Below are 24,790 nucleotides of genomic sequence, written 5' to 3' on the forward strand. Positions count from 1 at the left end.
GATTGATGACGGCGCTCGGTCTAAATCACTCTGGATTTTAGCAAATAAGGGAGTGAATCCTCTTCTAAATGAGTTCCTGCATCACTGTAAAGGCAACAGGCAGCGGTGCTAATATTAATAGTAAGTTTAATACTAGAGTCTAGTGACATCTGAAGCAAGGCACATGACGCCAATTTCCATCTAACCCCAGATTTCTGTCTCTGCATTAGTTTCTGCACAGTTGCAGAGCTGACTGAGGTAGAAAATATTAGTCAGGCACTGGAAGGGAAAGTCAAAGAGGAAAGGAAAATCAACTTAAAAAATAAAAATAAGAAAAGCTGATGATGTAACTGACTGGCCGCAGCAAAGAGAACAGAAAGCTGCCAAATACACGCTGTCGGGGTGCTGTGATGTCAGATTCAGACAGAGAATCTACAAAATATGCCTCCTATGTCAAGACTTTTTCTATTTTTTAAAGCTGTGTCTGGGTTCTCCTGGTTTTCCACACTTCAAATCAATAGCATAAAAACTTTAAATGACTCTATCCTGAACAATATTTTAAAGCGCTTGACAAAAGTCCACGAGGCTACAAAAGGAAAGCAGCTCGGTGAAATACTGAAGGCTGTCTTCCCGACTTTCCCTGCAGAGTTATGAATCCTGCAGGCGGGATGCATTTTTGTGTGGCAGAGTCGCATGAATCAAACTGCAGGTAATTTATGTCTTGTTTCATGCTACCCAGGTACTAAGTAAGTAATATCAAAAGCAGATCCCCACCACAGTTTAATGTTCGATGTAAAACTGTTCACAATAAGATCACTAATAAAACCCGGCTCATCTGACGATGCTGGAGACTTTTTTAATAGAAATCAAAAGTCTAACTACAAGTTGGTGTATAATACCAAAAAAAGATGCATTTAATTAAGAAAGTTTTGGAAAACATTAATATTAATTTTATTTCAGAAATTAAATCTAAAACTTGGAAGCCCATTTAAGTAAAGGCAGGTGCTTTTTATTACTTTTTTTCTGAAACAGTAGAAAGTAGAAATACAGTAGAAAGTAGAAAAATAATGAATTATCTGAGTGTTTCTAATCTCTTGGATAACTGATTGCAGCTCTAATGAGACAGTAAGTCCCTGCACTGGTGGACAGCTTGAAAGTAAGCACAGCGTAGCTGATGCATCTACATACAGCTGAAGTTTAGGGAGTGATTTAATCAACCAGTGGTTCCCAAAGGGAGGGATAAGGAGTGGTTAAACTCCATTATAATGCCATTAGAACAATGAGTGAGCAGAAATGAACAGTCATTAGTGCTGTATCAGACTTTCTTCCCCAGCTCTTTGTCTGCTCGCACAGAAAGAACAAAAGTCAAAATCTCCACAAACTGAGCTCATAGAGAAAAATTCTTACTTACGGGAGCCTGTGGCTAAATGCAAGCCCTTTAAAGGCCTTTGACATTAAAAAGTCAATTTTTGAGAATTATAAACTGGCCAAACCTCCAGCAAAAGACAAAGACACGAAGACCAAAAGCATAAACATCAAGTCAAATGTTTCCTGGCAACATGTTGATCGCACTGCACATGATTAAAGGGCTGCTGTGCACCATTACACTTAAAAGTTGGCCAATAAAGCTGCGGTGTGTGTCGCAGTCTTAAGGAGGTTTAAATGATCGCCCTCTGATTGTGATCATCGCGAGTATCACAAAATACCCTCCACAGGAGACGAAAGCTGCAGCGCTGCAAATTTACAGTTCAGCTCCTGCAATAACAAATGTATGAAAACTGCTGGAGGGCAGAAACTGACAGAAACCTCGGTGTGACACATCGACCGCAGCCACAGCCCCCTCTCCCCCAGCTCCCCATCCCACCCTCACATTACACCAGAGTTACTGTAAACTGAATATAAAACCCATAATCCCTTGCATCTGGGTTATCGTCTTGGCTCGCAGGGTCGCTTCGACCGCGACGAGCCTGGCACACACTCTGCAGTTGATGCCATGCCTCATGTTGGGTGGGTGTTGGTGTAGGGGGGGAGGGCAGAGACCCTTAAAAATCTACAGTGCCCCACCCAAAACTTTAGTGTCAGAAGAACAGCTTAAAAACACACCCACAGATTTTGCGGTAGTTGTCAGTTCTGCCACATTATTAATGTTATGCAACGCCTACATCAACACATTTCACTCTGGCTGCTGTAAAGCCTCAGTATACGGTAAAAGATGGTACCCTGGCACAAAAGCAGAACCCCCACACTGGAAAAAAAAGTGCTTAAGTGGAAAACTCTTGGCAGCTCAAATGCAGCTGACGGATCTCGGGGGAGTTGCATGACAAAAGGATGATCTAGTGAGGGAGAGTGGAGGGTTGAGGCCTTGCAGAAATCTTGGGAAGTCTGAATTTTGCTGATTGAGCTCTAGGCTGTTTGCTATCTGTGAGATTGATGCAACCGGGTGCAGAGTTCCTGAACTGTAGAAGTTGCACCTTTGCAAAGTCTGTTTCTTTTGTCTGCTTTTCTCAGGCAGTTAAATTGTCTTCATTTGACCTCGTACTCTGCAACTCAATCTTATAATTATGTCAGCAGATCTTAAACCTCAGTTTTGCTAGAGTTTCCAGTAATAACATGGGAATAAATAATTTGAATCCTCCTCTGCAAAAGACTTCTTCTTACCAACAGGCTCTTTGAATGCAACGGCAGATGCCCAGCGCAGGCTGCCAATCTGTCCTCGGGTTCGAGTCCCTTTAAAGCGCTCTTAATTAGGGGAGCTGCTGGAAAATATAAAGTAATCATGTCAGCCCTGTGTCATCTGTGTGCCAACATCAGGCCAGTTTTCATTTGGCAGCCTCGGCTTGTGGTCTGGTGTAATTTATTTAACTGAGAAAAGCAGGACTCACTATGTACCCCCTCCTCGATCTTGGCCCCCTGTTATATTCATTCAGGTTTAGATTCCCAGAGCTGAGGTTAATTGTGTCTCTTGAACATTACTTTACTTTCTTTCACTACTTTTCCTTCAAGAGAAACTCTACACGGAAGCAAAGCATCAAACTTCTGAAAGGCAGCTCTCTGATAAACTGCAGGTTTATTGTTAAATTACAGTAACGTTACAGCAGCTGGATTTGTGAGTTCACAGTGTCTGTCGTAGTGTTGTACTCTGTACAGGCTTTACCATACTGTCAGCTCCTTGGTGGCCAATACAATAGAATAGAATAATCTCCATGACCAGTTTGTTACCATGCAGGAAAACTGTATTTCTGCGCACATCTACTCATTGACAGAAAGCATTTGTATCAGCTCCCCTACAGACTCGTGGTCTGTGCTATATTTGTTGTGTTTCTTCATGTCTGCATGTAAGTCTTTGGGTTATGCTTTAGTTTGAAAGTTTTCTCATGCCTTGTTTTGGTTTTACATCCTATTATTGCTCCCGTCCGCATGAATTTCATCTGTTTGTGTATGTTCCCACACGTATCTCATCTCCAATCATGCCTACATATACATACATATAGTTCTGCGTTTCCCTTTGTCCTCATCAGATTGTCTGTTGCTCTCTGTGTGTCTATTATTAGTTCACTGAGCTCCTTGTCAGACTTCTGTCTGTTTTGCCTTCTGGACTTTGGGTATCTTGGATTTTTAATTGCCAAAATAATCAAAACTCATCAAAATCTGAACTCCTATATCACTTTAACATCTTTCTAAGCCAGACAAATACTGAAAACTGCATCACACAAACACAGATATTTAGATTTAAACATAACATAACCATTAATAAAAAACTCCACAATTATAATGAAATCTTTTGTAAGTTTGTAACCTCAAAGCTTGGATACAAAAGACACAAAAGTTTAATCTATTTATGTGTTATAAAGCAGAAACAGATTTAAGACTTGACAACCACACCTTTTCCCTTTATTCCGTCAGAATAAACTAGTTGTTAGACACGATCTGTATGTGTTTTTGTTGGACAGCCACTTCACGAGCGAGCTCAGGAGGTGGTGCAGTTGTTGTCACAGCCTCTGTCACCACGCTGACAGAGAACAGAGTCAGTGGATAACAGAGGTCGGTGTGATAAGGTCACTATAGTGCTGCTTTTGTTTTGGCCCACTTGTCGAGCACATCGACACAAGTTCACACAGAGTTGGAGGCCTCTACTAGCAAACAGCAGCAACTGCAACAACACTGAAAGAACCTGAACTGATGGTGTTTCTGTAGCAAAACTTTATTCTGAAAACAAATTTAAAGCGTAACAGTCACAAGCAAGAGTCACCCTTTTGTCAAAGTGAAACATTTGATGGACCCAGCAGTTCACAGCTGCCTCCTTCCCCTGCAGGCTTTGATAAAGTCATCTGGCTTCATCCTTTTGTTATCTGAGGTAAATCCAAGTGATACATGAAGGGACTGGTTGGTCATTTAGGTAAAAAACCCTGCTCGACCCAAACAAATGGTGTTTCAGAATTTTCATCTGGAGTGATCTACTCTACTTGGATTTCCCACTCTAAAAGCAGAAGCAGCCCCACCAGCCCCGAGGTAACAATGTAAGCAAACGTAAGCATGAGTGAAACTTTAAAACTTTTAATCCATCCTGCCACATTAAGTCCTGCAGCGCTGTTCTTAAGCATGAACGGCTACCTTGCTGAGAATCAAAACAAATCCTGTTTTCCTTCTTTTCCAACTTTCCTATTAGCATGCATTTACTCAGGAGTTATGTCACCTAGACGATGACACCGGATTTGATCTGAAGCGTATCTGGGATGTAACAACAGTTATTTTTGCTGGTGTGGGTCTTGCATTCCTACTATCACAGAATAAGCCCTTTTAGACTGTTTCTTGTGACGGGCTGGGCTTTTTGCCAGTTGAAGTCCTCTTGCTCTCCCTTCGTTCTCCCTGCTGCATTGCTCCGACACGTTTGAGGCTCGTGCACTCGTACATGGAGCCACAGTGTAAACTGCCGCCTGGTCCGCCACACTCCACACCATAACCGCAGGCAGGATGACTGTGGTTTCATTGGTCAGAGAAGTCAGAGAAGTCGGCAAAAACAAACAAAAACAGTGTGACAAATACCCCGACTCACCTCTGTGGACCAAAATAAATACAAACACAGACTTGAACACCTTGGATTGAAGTCATGTCTGGCTTGTGTTTAAAACAAGAGTCTTATGCAAACCTTAGTGAGTGAAAATGGTGGAAAACCCAAAATGGAGGCTTTAGCTGAGGTTTCTGGGGGACATGACCATACAGCGCTGTAATTATATGTCCTCTAATGCTCTGTGGATCATGCTGGAGCAAAGTCCTTGTAAAAAAAAAACACAAACTGTGACCAAAAAGCATAGCTTTGCATTGTAAATGGGCACAGTAAGAACAGAGGAGAAAAGCCTCAACATTACAAGGCTGCTCGTAAGAAAAACGAACACGAGGAGCTTTGGAAAAGTCACTTCACGTGCAATCACCAGAGAATGGTTGTTTTATGTGGGAAAATATGATGTTTGTTGCATAAGACATCTGCATCCACAGTGAGTCTTGGATATGTATTCAAACACGAGTCTCTGACCTTTGATGTACAGCTGTTTGTGACTTGGTCATTTAATGAGACGTAAAGAGTCAAAAGGCCAACTCAAAGAAGTTGGATTCAGCAATATGACACGTTTTGTGTCACTTCTTCCTTTTGTTCCATGCTACCGTTCTACATAAAATTAAAAATCTCTGTACTACAGAAAGCACTCACTGAGATGTGGGAGCAACAAAGACGAGTGCCCTGGATGGATTGTTTAAACCACCTTCAAATTCTAAAGATTAGAAAACATAGAAAGTAATTTCATTGGCAGAATATGTTTTCTGAGGATGACTTTGGACTGACTGTGAAGCATCCCTGTAGCCACAGAGTCTTGAACTAAATCCAACCGCTGACCACATAATAGGAATAGTAATTTCAGACGTCAGTGGCTCTTGCTGCAACTATCTGAGCTGGATATTTCTAATGGCGGTGGCACCTGGCTGATCTGGTGGACTCACGGGCCAGTTGTTGATTCAGATGTGCACTTCCTCTCCATCTCGTCCTGCTTACTACTGTCTGTCTGCCGACTGCAACCATTCAGGAAATGCTCTAAACTTCGAGTATTAAGTGTTTTCCTATAATGCATTGTTCTGTAAAAACACATCCCTGAATTGAATCAAATCTCCTCTTTTTTCCTAGTTTACTTCAAATTTTATTTATTTCTACACTCCAAATATCTGCTGAATGTTTAAGGAACAAACTGCTGAAACAGAAAAAACAACAAGAGAAAAGACCACTCTGTAATGACTGGGCTAATCGAACTTAGTTTCATAAATCAATATCAGTGCGATTAAATTATATCTGATTAGTTTATAGAAGCAGAGAAATTATAAAAGATTTACACTGTAATTACTCAGTGACTCAATATCCTGGAGCCTAAGCTTGACATCCTCAAGACTCCCTATGTGCCAAAATATTTTTTTTATAATGTAAATTCTCATATTTGAGCCTTTTAGCTAGAAAAATAGCAATAATTTAAATTATGGCAGCTCTAAAATGCCCTCAATTATTCTTCAGTGATTTATCAAAAAGGACCTGATTTCCAAGGCTAAATTTTCAACTTTTAAATGTATGTTTTGTAATCATTTGGTTGTGTGACGTTACAATGGCACGGACAAAACGATCACAGCCACGTGTAAACATGTTGCAGTTTCATTGCCTTTGATGGCAGGTAGCAGGTCTGCGACCGCTCGCAGTCAGCTGCCATCTTGGAAGAAACTGCAGCAAACAAAAAGAGCAGCAACAAAACGCAATCAGACCAAAAGCGGTCTGTGAACGGTTTGGAATTCAGCAAGATGAAGGTGGCAGTTACATGCAATTAGATCTGTTTGTGACAACGTGGCAGTGATAATCAATAGAGCTGCAACAATTCAAACTCTATTGGTCGTAGAATTCATTCAGAAGTTCAGCAGTTCCTCTACAAGCAGTGATGCTGTAACGTAACTGTGAAATGACACAAGTGCTCAGCATCCTTGCTCTTACTGTCTATGAATATAACAGAATAAAACCAGTTAGAAACCACTTGAGTTGGGTCCACTGATGAAATGAGATGTGTTGCAGATGAGTTGACTGACTGACTTCCCTAACACCGTATTCTTGTCCCTTTCACCTCCTGGTGCTCCCTTGAACCTCCCTACCAATGAATAAACCCGGTGGCACCGGACCTCCCGACTAGGTCTTCCATCTCAGTCACTCTCAATCACGCTGACTCTGTCTAACACCAGCTCAACAGCTAACGAGGTCTTCTTCACCTCCCAGGACTTGGATTTTTTACTTGTGACTGAAACTTGGCGTATTTTTGGTGAGTTAAGCCCATTTTCTGAACTCTTCAACCTTACTGTCATTTTTTCCATTACCTACAGATAACTGGTCATGGTGGAGGTCTAGCATCTGTTTTCAAAGACAGCTTTAACTGCTGGCAGCTCACAGAAGATGTGCACTGATGTGAAAACTCATTTTTATTAAAACCGAGCCTTGACATTATTTTTTGTCCGTCCGTTTTTCTACATTGTGTTATTTTTATTGCTTTTGTTGTCTTGTTGTACCGCACTTTTGTCAATGCTTGTTATTTTTTAACAAGCTTATAAATAAACGGACTTGACTTGACTCAGATGGCAGCAATTTGAAAACTTTCTCTAAGAGAGTGACTGCAACCAGTCTGAGTCAGTGTGTGATTGATGGCAGACAGGTTGCCTCCCACCAGGCAACCTGTGCAATCCCCTTATAAAGCACTCAAACCCTGGACAGCGCTCACAGTTGTTCCCCAAATTAAAAAAACATCAACAGAATCAGCAGCAACCATTGATTTTTTCCACTTCCAAGAGGGTTCCCACCTTTGCGGGTGTTCATTCTCCACCACATACAATCACCACACTGCAAAGGTTATTATGTAGAACTTAATCTGATTTGTGGTGACACCTCCCTGACACTTCACACTGTCCCCAGGATCTCAATAACATTTAATCACGCTATCCTCTGATGTTTTGGTCCTAATTCTCTTTAAACATCAGAGGCTCTGCTCCATTGTTGTTTCTACACCATGAAATTTGATTTCTTTTATCTTAAGATGTTTCTTTTCACTTAATTACTGCCTCAAACAAATGTTCTGTCCTCTTCGTTCAGGGTCAGAAAGTTGTGGGAAACAAAGCTGCTGTGTCTCCATCATGAAGCTACAGCCAACACTTTTGATTCATTTTTATTAGCGCGCTGTATATATAGAACAGGGCACAGGGTCGAGCGCCTTTGAAATTTTTGGATGAGCCAATGAAAACAAAGAAAGCCTCAAGGGAAGTCTTAGAGAGTTCATCAACTCTCGTTGTTAGTGATGTCTCTGAGTAGCTCCTTTATCAGAGAATAACGTCTCTAATTAGATTAAACAGACAAACAAGCACCGATTGAATGTGTCACTTGTTTAGGCCTCTCTCTAATGCTTATTTGGGCTTGGTGTTGATCTTTGTCACTGTTGGACAATATGCTGGATGTCTTCTTAATTAATTTTGTGTGGTTCCATTACAGCACTGTTTACATTCATTTCTCCCCACCAGTACAAACATCAAGTAGTGTTTTTAATGTATCTGACAAGGATCCATTTGATAATGTTAAATAATTTTCTTACTGTAATGTAGAAACATCCAAAACCAACAATGAGCTAATATTACTACTAAATGCGTAACCAAAGTCTATGAAACCCCCTGTTGTCCAAAAACTACTACAAACTGAGCCACACTGTTGCACTAGGCGGCATGCTCCCTTCATCAGAGACTCAACTTTAATGCGACTTCGTATTTGGTATAACATCCTGCTCCATTACAAAAGTACAGTTTGTTTTTAGCCCTACAAAAATAGTCCCAAACTAATTACCTTTTTACTCATGTTTTAAATATCATCTGCTGAAAACTAGCAACCAGCTGTTTAGACAAGTTCTGAGTCCTCTTTATTCATTTCATCTATTAACAGCAGACTCCAAGACTCTGAGATGACATTTAATTTTTTTAAGAGGTTTAGAAACATTTCAAAACACAATAAGTTTTGACATGTAAAACATATAAAACTGTAAAGATGAAGATTGTGATCATATTAACTCATTTGTTCAAAACATCATAATTTAAAAAAACTATTTAGCTGTTCCTCAGCTTCCAAACAAACACTGCTGAGCAACGGACGGAGTCATAGTGGGAATCAAAAAATGTGTTAAAGAAAATGTTAGACGTCTGACTGCCATTCTGCTTCCCCAGAGTCAGAGAAGTGCTGGACTGAGGGTTTGTGAAGATTAGACCCAACAGCACAAGATCAGGTATCTTAGAAATGATTACACAATCAGAAGAAAGATGAATTATTCAGTGAGAAACAGAGACTTCCTCAGAGACGTGCATGTCAGTGGAGAATGGTTCAGGAGGATAAAACACACCAAAATCCCCAAAAAACCTCAAGGCTCTGAAGAAATACTAAGAGCACAGAGGACACCAGAGTCGTTGCTGAACTGTCCTCCACAATAAGTCAACTAATCTTTATCAAAGACTCCCTGTCCAGACTTACAAACAAACAAGAAATCAAACAAGCCCTGAAAACAAATAAAAAACTGAATAAAGAACAAAAAGACAGCTGTAGAAGTATCTCCAGAGCTGGGATTAGTACAGGGTGGTACTAAGTGTTATACCTGACAAACACACAATGATTTGATTCACCCCCCAAACACTCTTGGAGAATTTAAACACCAAAAAAGCCAAACATTCCTGACATGACAAGAAGCTCTGCACAATGCAGTCAGACGACCATGCAGGGATAACTTTCGTTATCAGGTCTGAGTAGTCTGCTGGTGCCCGTGCATTAGAAGACAAGGAAGTCTTCAAGTGCTGTGAGTGGAATGCTGTTTGTTCTGGCTTATTTGGGGTAAGACAATTAGCTTCATAACACCAGCCTCAACATTTCTTGAGGCTGGTGTTAGCAAATATTTTACTAGCACATCAAATATTGACATGCTTTCCTAATGGCTGTAACACGAGACTCTTTTATAATAGCTGTAGTCTTTGCATTGTACACATCTGGATGTTTATCAAGTGCAGTGAGATATGCAAACTCAATCTCAATCTGTTTTACTGACTGCTGATGTATCGCTGGCATGCAATTCTCCAATCACTTGTTTGACTTGTAGTTTCTTACAAGGGGAAACGGGCGATCACACCGAAGCCACTAACGGAAAACTCTGAACCACAAAGTGCCAAGTCAGCACGAAACTCACCATTCAACACCATCATAAACACAGATGTGCACGCACAGACCTGGCCTGCTTCCATGTATCTCCGTGCACCCAGGGACACGGGCTTTCTCTTTTTTCCATTATGTCTTTTGTTTTGGCTGAAGAACGTGCAGCTTGCTTACAGCTTGCGGTCTTCGCCCTCGTGGTGGCCGAGCTCGTTTGGCGATCAATCTCCACAACAGCTACAAGCACAGAAGCTGAACAAGTTTCAAAATTATACAATTATTTTAAGGCTCTCGATAATACAGATCAGGACCCGCTGTTTAAAAACAGTTGTGACAAGTCTTTTGTTTTTTATTATTTCGGGTAAAATGTGCCTTCTTGGGGGGTCTGGTGACCAACAACATTATACTGATCCCTCTGAATGTCTGTGGCGTCTGATCATGGGAAGCCTGATCCTCACTGTGACAGTAGATTTAAGAACAACATTTTTCATACTGCGGATAACGTTCCCATGCAGCAGCTTTTATGCAAGTCTTTGAGTCACTGCAGAATGAAACAGCGAGCCATTTACAGTAACAGATTTTAACCATGCCACATCTGGTTTTGATTAAGACAACACATCCAATGTGAGTGGATGGCAGCTTTTTTCTCTTTGCAGCTGCTGCAAGCTGGAAACGATTTGAGCTCTAGTGGCTATCTGTTTCTGTTGTTGTTGTTGATGTTTTTCTCTGCTATTTGTTCCCAGGACTGACCTGAAATAAGACTTAACTTGGTGCTTTCAAGGTTCACCACATTCTCCTCAAAGGGAGTTTTCTATCTACGCCACATTTCAAATGTGTCCATTTACAATCATTTAAAACAAAATCTGTACTTCGTTCATTTATCAGTGAGAATGTGTTATTATTTTTGGCTTGAAAGTTTCACTTTTTATCCAGTAAATTTTGGAAACTGTTTGTTCATCCAAACTTTCAGCTAAAAACTTTAACTGCCGGCCGTACTGTTAGCTAATAAACTTCTTTTAATTAATCATTTTACCTAGTTTAGCTATACCCAAACCCAAAATACAATTTCTTCATCCATACCTTTATCTTTTAATTTTACCTCCTAGCTGCAGAACTTCTAGATAATGATTTTTAAGCTTTTATTAATAATTTTTATCATCATTTTCTTTTTGTTTATCTGACATCTTGAGCTAGCAGTTTCAGTTGTTTATTCATACTTCAGCTAACAATTTGCAGCATTACATTTATCATTTTAACTGGAGATTTTATATCAAGTATGTTTAGCTAACAATCCGTCCATCCATACTGTTGACCTGATCTTGACCCTTAAATTTGCAATTTTGTACATTTATATACAACATTATAAAACTTCATACAATATAAACAATTTTAATATTCCGTGTTCTGTATATATTTCCACTGTGACAGTGTTGCATAACTACTTACACTTTAAATTCTCGAAAAGGAAGAATTTCATTGCTCTGCGTAACCACTCGTGTTTTGCCGTGTATATGACAATAAACTTCTTGAATCTAAGAGTAAGACCAGTTTTAAAGCTACATTTATCTCGTATGCACAATTTTTGGCAATTTTTTGACTTTGGAGTGTTAGTGTATTTAAATACTTTATAAATAAATAAATACATTGGTCTAGTGGCTATCTTTTTAGATAAATGTCAACTTTTCAAAACTGTTAAGGTCCACTCAGTTCTTTTTTCTCCTGCGTGATTACTGAGGCACTTGTACGCCCAGCTGTGAATCAGTTATTTACCAAACAAACCTGTGTGTGAAGGGTGGTAGAGGGGAGTCGGAGCTGCATCCTGGAAGACAGATGTGCATCTCAATGGATTCTCAATGTGGTCCGACGTATCTATGGTACCCAGATAACACTAAGGTCCTGGACCAATATGCACGCAGCAGCAGCAGCAGCAGCAGCAGCAGGCCAGGACAGGTACAGTTCACCAGAGTCATTTTCAGTCATTATCTCTTCTGACTTTGCTTCTCTATTTGTATTTTCAGGAAGTCCAGCTGGGGACAGTAAATTCCTAAAAGTTAAGAGCGTGATTTACAGTCCTACCACTGGCACATGGTGTGCTGCCTTTTTGGAGGACTAGGTGGAAACCTGTAACTTATTAAAGTGATCACTTTAGAGCCATTTTTTCACATATAGCCCCAAAGCTCCCTCTCTCCAGATGGGCCCCATTCTGCAAGCATCTGGAAGTTCGAGCCTTATTTTCTTCACTGAAAAACTTGAGCCACGTGTGCTACCCTGAAGGTGAACTCTCCAAGATGTTCCTTTACTTAGTCTGTTTCTCCGTGCTTTCCCAGCAGTGTCGCTAGACTGAAACTGTTTCAGCCCCCACAGGTGGTGCCATTAATTCACTTTGTTTGGCTGCCTCGCGGCTAACGAAAGATGAAAGAGGGCTCTGCAGAATGTGCTGTAGTTAATTGAAAGCCCTGGCATGGTCATCTGCATTGTGCAACACATTTGTCTCTTGGGGCTTCTTGCAACGACACACTCATATCTGTTTAACACAGCAGGAAGACGGGGAGCAAAGAGGAGACAAGAGCCAGAGTCAAGCCACCGCACAGGACATCCTGGGCAAACAACACCGTGGGAGGGCAAACACTGAGGATGGCAGGAGGGAGAGAGGTGCAGGAGCCTGTCATCTTGTGATGATGTTCACGACTGGAGGAAACCAAGTCGAGGGAAACTGTTAACACTTTTTCTTTTTCGGGATGCCCAGAGGCAAACAGAAGCAGCAGGAAACACAGCAGGTTGTCTGTGAGTCACTGAGGTTTTTTTTTCCATCACAGTGAGGATTCTCCAGGCTTTTCAACTACTGCTGGAAATTAGTTTCAACTATTTACCAATTAACGAGCAAGCCAAGAGACCACTTTTGTGGTTAACACACTGCAAACTCAAAAGCTACCGCTGAGTATCTTGTCAGCACTTTACTGATTATTATGTCTTTGAAGATAGCATGCTTTTCTTATTACTTTTTAACTGACTACAAATCTCTGGTTCATTATCATCTGTCTGCAGCTAATAACTTCAGCTCTCCAGCTCTTAGATTTTCATGCACAGGGCAAAAGAAGCCCCACAGGTCCACTCTGCCTCTGCTCTGTCTTCACTCATTATGGCAGAGCACCACAGGAATGAAAACAGGGACAAACAATAGGAAGCAGATAGGAAACATCTTGTACATCCAGGGCTGCATCTCTATGTTCGCTTCCTCCGGCATGTAAACAAAATAAATTGGGGTTAGAAAAAAGTGCGACACATAAAAGAGAATCCTTGAAAGGTGTTATCAGACCTGCTGCTCTCGCATTTTCCAACAGCAAGCGCCACTTGGCTTCTAAGTGTCCTTTTTCCCCACAAAGAACTCTTTTTTCCACACAGAGCTCGTGTTGTTTTGAATAATGGGTATGCTGATAATCTGTCATCTTGTCTATTTTGGGGCCTAGGTTTGTATTTCAGAAGTGGCCTGAAAAAAACAAAGTAGACAAAAAGAAGAAAATACGTCTCTCATAAAGCGCAAGATGGACGACTCGGAGCTTAACGCAGCTGGTGGAGTGGATCTGGGTTTGAACTCAGGAAAAGCATCGAGAGTTCTAGCAGTTCATGTCCACGTGGTGCCAAGCATGACATAAAGGCCATTTGTTTTTCACATGCAAACCTCTCATCTTGCATGGTTAAGTCATATTTTCTCTTATGGCTGACAAAATAAACACTGTCTGCCATCCGCACGGCTGATTTCAGCGGCTATGAAAACAAACAATAACAAAAACATAACCTCGTTTTCATCACAGTGGTGGAGACAAAGAGCGAGAAACCTCCTGGGCTGTGAACTTGGTACCATATTTCTTCTAATTCTACATCTCAAATTTCACTTGGTTCCAGCCGTCCTACAAAGACACAGACACCAGCAAAAGCCCACGAAGTCTTAATGAACAATGTCTCCACGGCTGCTCCACCCACCACCCAGAACAACCACCGACATAAGCAACTTCAGGAAAGACCCTCACCACAGTACAAGTAGTCTGTGGTCACTCCATCAACCCGCCCCTGGCTCCTCCTTCATTTCCAGCTCCAAACCCTTCGACCTCTACTTTTTATAACTGGTTATTTGAGCCGAGGCCCAATGAAGCTGTTCCGGTGCCAGAGCAGAGCGAGCGACCCAAACCCCCTGAGCTGGAGGGCTCAGGGGTCTGCTCCAAATTATTTGCACGGCTGCAGAGCACATGGGGTTGAGAGCCTTATATAAGCCTGTGGTAGGAATATTCAACCAGCGTCACCTTCTTTTGAATTCCCTTTGCTCTTTGTCGTTTTCCTGACGACTATTTTTACATCAAAAATAACTTTTTGAAGTTCATACAGGCCACTTTTTACATCTTCTGAACTTTAATAGGGAAGACTCTGTCGCCAGTGCGTAAAAGGGAGAGCATGAGTAGAATAGTGATTTAACATAATCATAGACGGTGCTTTTAATGATTTATGTGAACGTATTTAACCTCAATCTCTGGAACTGCTTGAGTGAAAAATGTAGTATTAAAATAATGTTATAATGAATTGACTTCCCAGTAATAAAAATGCGAGGCATAATGGAAATTATTCAGCAAGACATGAAAAAAAGAATTCAGTTAATCAATAATGAATTAGAAGAAAACTTCTTTAGTTTGAAAGTTTCAAAATTCAGAACAAATCCGCTCTGAAGAAGCTATTTTCAACCACTTCTGACCACAGAAACTGGTCCTGGTCATCATCCTGACACTAAAATTTCCCATTATTGGTGGTTTGCACCAACACAGCACCCACCGCTGTTCCACTGGCATCATTTATTAAGCCTAACAGATCCACAGTTAAGTTCATAACTTGCAATGTTCTGATGGCCATGATGTCAACCATTTCAAACCTTCACTTTGACATCTGCCTTTATGAAATTAGAGACTAAGTGTTGCTAGTGAAATGCAGACTTAAGCCTCGATTCTCTGTTACAGACAGCTGGAGATAGCACAGCAGGCGCAAGCGTATTTGTTGTATTGTAATCTGAAATCTCAGCAGACCAGTCAAAGACAACAGACAGACACACGAAATCTCAACGTCACGTTTACATCCCTTTGACCCAAGAAGACTTGCAGATATGGAAAGTAATCAAAGTGTTATCAGTGGACTAGAGAATAAAGTGAGCAGCCCACTGCTTAGTTTTCTAATATGCGCAAACACAACATTGCACCAGTCTGCAGACATATTATTTCTACTGTAAAGTTGGGCAATGGAAGTTTACGAGGACTGACTCACTTTTGGAGCCCGACTCTAGAGGACGAACTCGTTTGTAGCACTTTCTTTTTTTTCGCAGCCACAGAAGTTTCTCCTTAAGGCGTACATCGCAGTGAGAGCCATTACGATATTATTAAATCACCTCATGAGTCCACTACACCCAGTGTAAAGAGTCACACCTACAAATATCTGCAGTAAATGTTGTGTGATGTTGAGATATATTTCATATAAGCCCAGGTAAAGTCAGGGCATAACTCCTGAAGATGGCATCAGTGTGCAAAAGACTAATCTGCGAGCGTGCACGTAACTCTATATGGCAGCAGCCGTGCTTCGATGGATAATGCAAACAAAGCCTTCAGACTGTGATGTTACATTGTGCTGTGTGGCCATCAGGGATGACTTTGTCAAGAAAAGGAGTGACATTCAAAAGACAATGTGCAGACACTCTGGCTGCCCCATGCAGTCGCACAATAAATTTTAGAAAAGCCCAAGCACCGGGGGATCCAGTAACTTAAACTGAGCCCTTTTTTCTCCAGTTCCACTTCATCTCTTTGTGTCTCTAGCCGGTGTCATCTCTAACCAAAACAAATCCAATAGCCTGCCTGAAATCAAGTCCTCTCCTGGACAAACAGATGTTCAGTCAGCCGGATCTCCAGCTGTCAGACTGGAGGCGATTTTTGTTGGTTGACCAGAGAGAAAAAATGGGTCACTATTATGCCACTGATAGCCGAAACAGTCTGCAAGAGGGCAGACACTCTGTCAACCAATGAGGATTCCATATGAGGGCACTGACGGAAAACAAAGACGCCCCATTTCAGTTCGTTTTTAACAGCCAGAATATAACTTATTGATTAAATATGAGCTTTAAAAATGAGCTTTTAGGAATATTTGTAGACACACAAAGTTCAGTCTGCAGTCAGAGACTTCCTGAGGTGTTTCAGTTGCCAGAGCAGATGTGAGGTCAGGAGTCCAGACCAGGTGGCTGAGATTTACTCTGATAGTTAATCATATCTCGCCTTCCATGCAGATGTTTATGAGTCGAAAGATGTCAGGGCCCCTTAATCAAAAAGCTTTTCATTCACAAGTCACAGACAATAACTGCTGGATTTACGGTGATTTACGGTGATTTTACATCTCCACAGAGGAAAGGAAACGTGCATTTTGTTTCCAAAATAGTGCACATGCATGTGCAGGAGTTCAACATTTCAAAGCTCTAAACTATAAACATGTCAATTTGTCATCAAGCCAGGTTTCTACACTGGTTTCTCTTTAATCCAGCGGCTCAGCTAGTGACCCCCTCGTCTCCCGCCCTCCCGAAATGTGCTGCACTCTCTCCTTTTCAGTGTAATCAAACTCCTTTTAATCAACGCGCTCTTTCATATCAGAGTGCTATAAACATCCATTATTGTGTTACTGACTTCACACATGCCCAAAAAAAGAGAAACAATCCACTGCACCCGCTCACATCTGCAGAGAAAACACTCCATCTGCCTCATCTGATTAACTTCACTAACAGGACACGAACGCTGACTCACACACCATCACATCAGGATGTGTGCGCTGTACACACACGCAGCACTACTGGCTGCAGCCACCTTGCCGCCACGTTTCACTGGCTTGAATCACGGCTCCTCTGTGACCCAGAGGTGCTCCAGAACAGGGATGAAACCTGAACGGCTTAATGAAGATCAAACAGAACAGAGGAAGATGAGAAAAGAGCAGAACTACTCCCAGCAACTTCCTTTGCCATGAATTGATGGAGGAAACATGCCAGACGAGCAGAGCTTTTTTGAGTCACGCTGTCTCTTGATAGTAGTTGGAAACGTTTTCAAAGCAGAGGCAGAGACGCCAAGAAAAAAAACACACCCGGGAGGAAAAGTGTGCAAGTGCACGAAGCGGTGACACAACGTCAGGAGTTCATTTAAACAAGTGCTTTAATTAAAAAAGAAACAAGTATGACTAATATGTGACAGATGTTATGTGACATGACTGCTGGAGGTTTCTTCCTGTTAAAAGGGAGTTTTTCCTTCCCACTGTCACCAAAGTGTTTCCTCATGTGATTGTTGGGTTTTTCTCTGTGTGTATTATTGTCTATCTGCCTTGAGGCGACTGTTGCTGTGATTTGGCGCTGTTAAATAAAATTGAATTGAACTGAATTGACAGTTTGTAAGTAGGACAAGAATAATCTTTTCTGATTATTCTTGTCCTACTTGTCCTACTCCTCATCTGTCTCAACATTTAACATTGATGTTTTTGGACACACATCCAGTTCTGGGTTCAAGCCTTCCTGAGATTTCCTGGGGTTTGAACCCAGAACCTTAACAGTCTGAGGTTACAGCAATCACTGGTTTACAATAAAGATACAGAATGGGACTCGTCAGGATCAATTAAATGCTTCTCATTCAACTTTAATACACAGTTAGACTTTAAAATCCAATTTTTTCTTTATATATCTGGTTAAACACAGGCTGCCTTTTCATATTTCATCTTGTGCTACAAATATTGACCAACAAATGTGGACCTTCAAAGGTATTTTATGTCTAATAATCAATCACAAGTTTGAGTAGATTGTTCCAGTATAGTTTTCAAAGCTAAGTGTACACGATGCATTTCACATGAATGAAGACAAAAATGTAAAAATGTGATTTCAAATCAACCGCAACAGCAACCACATAATTCAGCTCCAACACCTTCATGGTACCCAACAGACGACTTTACTGTTGGTGATTATGATTCAACATAGAAAATACATTCAGGACACAGAAACGTGAAGTCTTATATTTAGAGGACAAGTTCACTAATAATGTTCACATGTGTATTATGTTGTAATGTAGCAGTATGAAAGTGGTCGTCTGCAGATTTACGGGGGATTTTATTGAATATTGATGCACATTATCTGATGAAAGCAGTGGCAGCCGAAGTATTCAAAGAAATGTAAAGACACGTTCAGAAACATGAATAAATGAAAACACGACCAGTAAAAGTAAGTACGTATTGTCTGAAAATGAAGTACCAAAAGTAAGACTCCACGAATATTATATTCTTAAATTATAGTGATCTATAATCGGTATTTAACTGAATGAATCATATTTAATTTATCCTTTTTTTTATTTCATGAGATTAACTGACGTTTTCGCCGTCTGGGGTGCAATAACAGCACATGCCTACACGCTACGTGTACGAGTAAGCAATTAAACAAAGGTGCATTCATTGACAGGTCAATAAGCAATAAATTATATTTGTTTTGTTTAGTTTATGTTTGTTTGTTTGTTATCTCGCTGACAGCCTGTTACTCACCTTGGCATCCAGGAACACGCAGACTCTCTGCAGCTGAAATATTTCACCTAAAAAGCGACTTCCGAGGACGAAACTGTGAAGAAAAACGGCGTTTGCTTTAGAGCCCATACACTTAGAAAAATCTTCAAGCCGGATAAACATTCACAAGTGAGAGAGAGAAAAAATAACGAGAGCAGTTTCTTCCAAACGAGGGAGGGTCGTAAAGTGGAGCCAAGGAAAGTGGAAAAACTGTGACAGCGAGGGGACCGAGAGAGGAGGAGGGAAGAGAAGGAGGGATAGAGCAGAGAGGAGGTTTAGGAGAGAGAGAGGGGGGGGGGAGGTCTGCAGGGAGACTGGGAGTTGTTTTTGCCTTCGGTGGGCCTCCAGACCTTGATGTGTAAGTGTGTGTGTTTTGGAAATTTTCAGGAATAAGCGCTCCAGAGGGATAATACCTGGAAAAAAAAGTAAGTTTAGAGTGAGTGTGCAGGTGGAAAATACAGCTCAGATAGATCGTTGTTGAAATCAGAAGAGTTTCAGCAGGCAGCAAAGATAGTGAAAACGTGGAAACAAAATGAACAAGGTCGGGGGCAGGGGTCTTATGAAGTTTCAGCTGGTGCACGACAGATGACAAAAATCCAGAAATAGTCTAAAATATGTGAATTGATCCATGAAGGATTGAGTCTGTTGATCTAACCTCCGGGGGCAAGTGTCAATTCTTCACGAAATCTGCTCCGAGATTTTCTCATTGTTCAGAAACACACAATAGAAATGATCATTAGCCATTTTTGCTTTTCACACATAGACTGTATACAGATGATGAACCTAAACCCAGTGACGTCACCCAAGATGCTGCCATGTCAGTTTTATGGTTTCCCAGAAGTCACTATAGTTAGATGGCAGTATGAAGAGTTAAAAGCTCTCGGACAAAAGAGCCTAGAAACAGAAACCAAGCAGTTTGTCACATGTACTCATTCATATGGTATATTCTTCAGTATCTCTGACTCCCTGTGAATGAACTGAAACTGAAAGTCCAAGAAGTCACTGCTTTGTTTGTTTTCTGAATTTTAAAAAGAAAATCAAACTAAGAGCTTCTGTCTGCTGCCACCTTCACAAACCCTTTGGCTGTACGTGCAAGTCTCTAGAATTGTATATGAAAGAAATTACACATTGACCAATATGTTATATAAAAAACATAAATAAGATTTTCGATGTAATAAATCTACCTCTCCCAAAATGTTGGCAACTATTGTAAAAGAAAAAAAAGAGTGTTTGTTTTATAATTAATATAAAGTCGATAGCTTTCCAGATGTGCAGCGGATGGATTATGTATAGATTATACTGAGGATGCTGATGATGGAGATGTCAGACTGACAGCATGAAAAGCACTGACAGTGGCTGCAGTGGACACACATCATTGTTTTAACCTTCAGTTTACAGTTTGCTCTTCTCCACAGCTGACTGAATGACCAACTACAGCACAGGCAAGACTGGTTGTTTGTCACACTGCCCCCTAGTGGTACAGCATATATAGACTCTGCACATCAATGATGAACAGGCAGTTTGTGACATTTACTCATTCATATGGTATATTCTTCAGTATCCCTGTCTGCCTGTGAATAAACTGAAACTGAAAGTCCAAGAAGTCACTGCCTTGTTTGTTTTGCATTTTGAAAAGAATCAGACTAAGAGTTTCTGTCTGCTGTGAGGAAACCACATTCACAAGCCGTTTAGCTGTACGTGCAAGTCTCTAGCATTGTATATGAAAGAAATTACACATTTGCCAATATGTTTTGTAAATAACATAAATAAGATCTGCAGTGTAATAAATCTAGTCATCAGGACTGGCTTCACTTTTGAGAGCCAGGATGTTCATCCATCCTCTATAAATACTGTGTGACTGATCAGTTCCTTCTGCAGTATTTGATGGTTAATAAATTCCTGTGTGCGCATCATATAACCACGGTTAATGGTTATATGTGACGAAAAAGAAAGCACCTGAACAATTATAAACAGATTTGTTTCTTTTATGTGTTGAACATGTGGTACAGTGAACATAGAAACAATTTATACTTACAGTGTAAAGTTACAATCTGCACAAATATATTAATACATAAATATGTACAAAATAGATACATTTGCAAATAAATGTGTAAACATATAAAAAGCATTAAAAAGTACAAAACAGATTAAAAGGTAAGTTTCTTTAGCTTGAAGTCAAACAATAAATGCTGAGTTGAATTCTCTCCTTCCTTTTTCTTCTACTTTTGACTTCTGTCTTTTGGGGGTCACCACAGCAGATTTCACCCAATCCCTGACATCCTGCCCGTCACACCAACCCTCTGCATGCTCTCCTTCACTAAAACTACCAATCGTCTCTGTGCTCTTTCTCTTTACTGCTGATTTTTGGAGAATCTTTGTGTATCTTTCTGCATAAGCAATACCATTGCAAACAAACACAAATGCAGTACTATAAAAAAGGCTTCAGGTGTTTGAATCCTGAACTCTTTCTAATGGCCAGCAGGGCTTGACTCATATGATTCTCAGTCAGATTCACTCCACACTGGTCACATCGCTGTCTGCAGGGGTTTACTCCCAGTCAACTACCAGAGCTATTGTCTACAGACTTTTAGTCATGCGTCTTCTCTTTCTTCACCAGTCTGCACCAGTCTCTCACAGACAGCTGTGTAATAGCCTCCTGCTCCCCAAACAGTAGGCCAGCTGATAACCAGAGTGTTCAGGATGCCTGTTTCCCTCCTGCTGGGTGCTGACACAGATAAACAGCTCATGGATGGAGGCCTGTTGGAACAAACATCCTCACTGTGAGGAAACCAGTGCAGAGGCTAAATAAAATTGTTTCCTGCCGTCCCACAGAGTGGACACTGATGGATGGCCGACATCATTTAAGTGTCGCTTTTAGCTTTCCCCGGTAAGGTCAGAAAAGGTATCTGAGGAACGCAAACATCTGCTGATGTGAAGCAATCCTGGGCGTAACTGCCTGTTACACCCGGCAAACACCATTCCCAACATTCAAGTCAATTCGGTTTCTTCATCCTGAAAACATGCTACTACCAACTGCAGCTGATGATCTCTGTCAGTTTTATGGTTAAGTTTCAGCTGCTGGTTGAAATATGATATCTAAAGAGTCAGTGTTGATCAGTTTGTATGTAGAGAGAGGCAAAAAGCACTGTGTAGAGTAAAAAAAAAATCTTTATTTGGAATTTTGAGTCCTCCCAGAGAAAAAAGGACTATCTGAAATTATTATCAGTAATATAGTAAATGCACAGTGCATGGTTTGGGGTATTTTGACAAGTTAATCTCATATAGGGAGATCTTGAATTGTTAATTCTTCTTTAAAAAACGTATTCATCAGAAAGGAGTGCAGCCATTAGTCAGTTTTTCCTCTGTGTGCAGGAATAAACCTGGAAAAACATCTGTATTAATACCAATTCTTAAAATATGTCTCATTTTTAATGTCAGTAAGAGAACACATTTGCACCACCCCAGGCTTAACAATTGATTGTTTTCTTATTCTTTCTGGTATGTAATGCTGCCACCTACTGACACAGAGTCAGTCATTAAAAACATCAACCCTGCATGATGTTGTTTGAAAGGCCACACACACACACACACACACACACACACACACACACACACACACACACACACACACACACACACACACACACAGAGAGAGAGAGAATACAAATTTAAATTAAATTAAGCTTAAAATCCTAGAAGCACTGAACTGATTTGATTTTGTAATAAAATGGTTACATTTGTACTTCCATGTGCCTCTTCACCTCACTGTGCAATACCTTTTGTGCAATACTTTTGTAAATAGTCAACAGTGCAATAGACTCAATACTTGAAATGTGCAATTCACTTGTATTTTTATTTTTATTCCTATTTATTCTATTTATCCCCTTCGTATATTTTATTTATATTGTCTCTGTATTTATATATATGTGTGTGTGTGTGTGTGTGTGTGTATTGTATATATATATATATATATATATATATACACACACATACATACATATATATATATATATATATATATATATATATATATATATATATATATATATATATATATATATATAATATTCTGTAACTCTGTAACTTCTGTCGGTGCTGTGCTTTTTTGGAAATCGAATTTCCCAGAGGAACCCACCCGAGGGATTAATAAAGTTCTATCTAATCTAATCTAATCTCTAATCTAATGTGGCTCGTTTTCTGTTATTTTTCCATGTATGAAATGCTGATATTATAGCGTTTCCTGAACTTCCTCATTGAACTGGTTTTATTTATCTATGAATTTATTCATTGGGATAATCTTTTCATTGTCATCAGTGTGGTACTCTGATTTTAAATACACAGGTGTCATTTTCACTTGTTGATAACAAGTACATTCAAACAAACTGTGTAAACTGTGTAACCACATGTTTAGGGGACAAAGTGGCCATGAATACAACAACTTTTATGCTCGTTTTGAGCGAGGGAACCCCACAACCACAACCAAAGCAGACATGACGCCAGACCACCAACCTATGACTCTCTCCCCCACCGATGTAGGAGCGGTGCTGAGCAGGATCAATGTCCACAAGGCTGCAGGTCCTGATGGCATCCCCGGGCGTGTTCTCAGAGCGTGTTCTGAGGAGCTTGCAGGAGTGCTCACAGACATATTCAAGCTGTCCTTGGCCCACGCTGTGGTACCGGCCTGCTTCAAATCCACCTCCATCGTCCCGATACCCAAAAATTCCAACCCATCTTGCCTCAATGATTACCGCCCAGTAGCACTCACCCCCATCATCACTAAGTGCTTAGAGCGACTGGTCCTAGCACACTTCAAATCCTGTCTCCCCCCCACCCTGGACCCCCACCAATTCGCATACCGCCGGAACAGGAGCACAGAGGATGCAGTCTCCATCGCACTGCACTCTGTCCTCTCACACCTGGACAACAACAACACCTACGCCAGAATGCTGTTTATAGACTTCAGTTCAGCATTCAATACAATCCACCCCTCACAACTCATCAGGAAACTGACAGACCTGGGTATCAGTTCCCTCATCTGCAAATGGTTACTGGACTTCCTGACCAACCGCCCCCAACATGTCCGGCTGGATAACCACTGCTCATCTACCATCACAATGAACACCGGTGTACCACAAGGCTGTGTGATGAGCCCTTTCCTCTACTCCCTCTTCACCCACGACTGCAGACCTGCTGATGGTTCCAACACCATCATTAAGTTTGCAGATGACACCACGGTGATTGGCCTCATCAGTGACAACGATGAGGCCGCCTACAGGGAGGAGGTGGATCGTCTGGCTGAGTGGTGCGACAGAAACAACCTGCTGCTTAACACCGAGAAGACCAAGGAGCTCATCGTGGACTACAGGAGGAATGCTGACCCACATCCACCCATCCACATTAAGGGGACGGCTGTGGAGCGTGTGAGCAGCTTCAAGTTCCTGGGAGTCCACATCTCCGAGGATCTCACCTGGACGACCAACTGCTCCAAGCTGGTCAAGAAGGCTCACCAGCGCCTCTTCTTCTTGAGGACTCTGAGGAAGAACCACCTGTCCTCAGACATCCTGGTGAACTTCTATCGCTGCACCATCGAGAGCATCCTGACCAACTGTATAACAGTCTGGTACGGGAACTGCTCTGCCTCGGACCGGAAGGCGTTGCAGAGGGTCGTGAAAACTGCCCAGCGCATCGCCGGAGCACCACTTCCTGCCATAAAAGACATCTACAGGAAGCGGTGTCTGAAAAGGGCTGGGAAAATCATCAAAGACCCCAGTCACCCATCACATGGACTCTTCACCCTCCTGCCCTCTGGGAGGTGCCACAGGAGCCTCCGGACTAAGACCACCAGGTACCGGAACAGCTTCTTCCCCACAGCTGTCAGACTCCTGAACTCTGCCTCCTGACATCTGACCCACGTTAAACTCATGGACTGAACATACACACACCCACAATGGACAACTGTACCCTCAAACACAATAATAACAT

At 41.2% G+C, this 24,790-nt stretch overlaps 1 protein-coding gene across 1 annotated transcript in view; it reads right to left on the reverse strand.

The window, feature by feature from the left end:
• Window positions 1-18,986, reverse strand: part of pear1 (platelet endothelial aggregation receptor 1) — a 59,929-nt gene extending 40,943 nt beyond the window's left edge. Inside the window, exon 1 of the mRNA XM_085472323.1 lies at window positions 18,791-18,986. Coding sequence (XP_085328449.1) covers window positions 18,791-18,798 — 8 coding nt within the window. The 5' untranslated portion in view covers window positions 18,799-18,986. The remainder of the gene's footprint in view (window positions 1-18,790) is intronic.
• Between the last annotated feature and the right edge of the window lie 5,804 nt (window positions 18,987-24,790).

This window comes from Copadichromis virginalis, linkage group LG11, assembly GCF_057382275.1.
Source record: "Copadichromis virginalis isolate Kocher_CV1m ecotype Utaka linkage group LG11, C_Virginalis_male_GT1.1, whole genome shotgun sequence".
NCBI classification, from domain to species: domain Eukaryota; kingdom Metazoa; phylum Chordata; class Actinopteri; order Cichliformes; family Cichlidae; genus Copadichromis; species Copadichromis virginalis.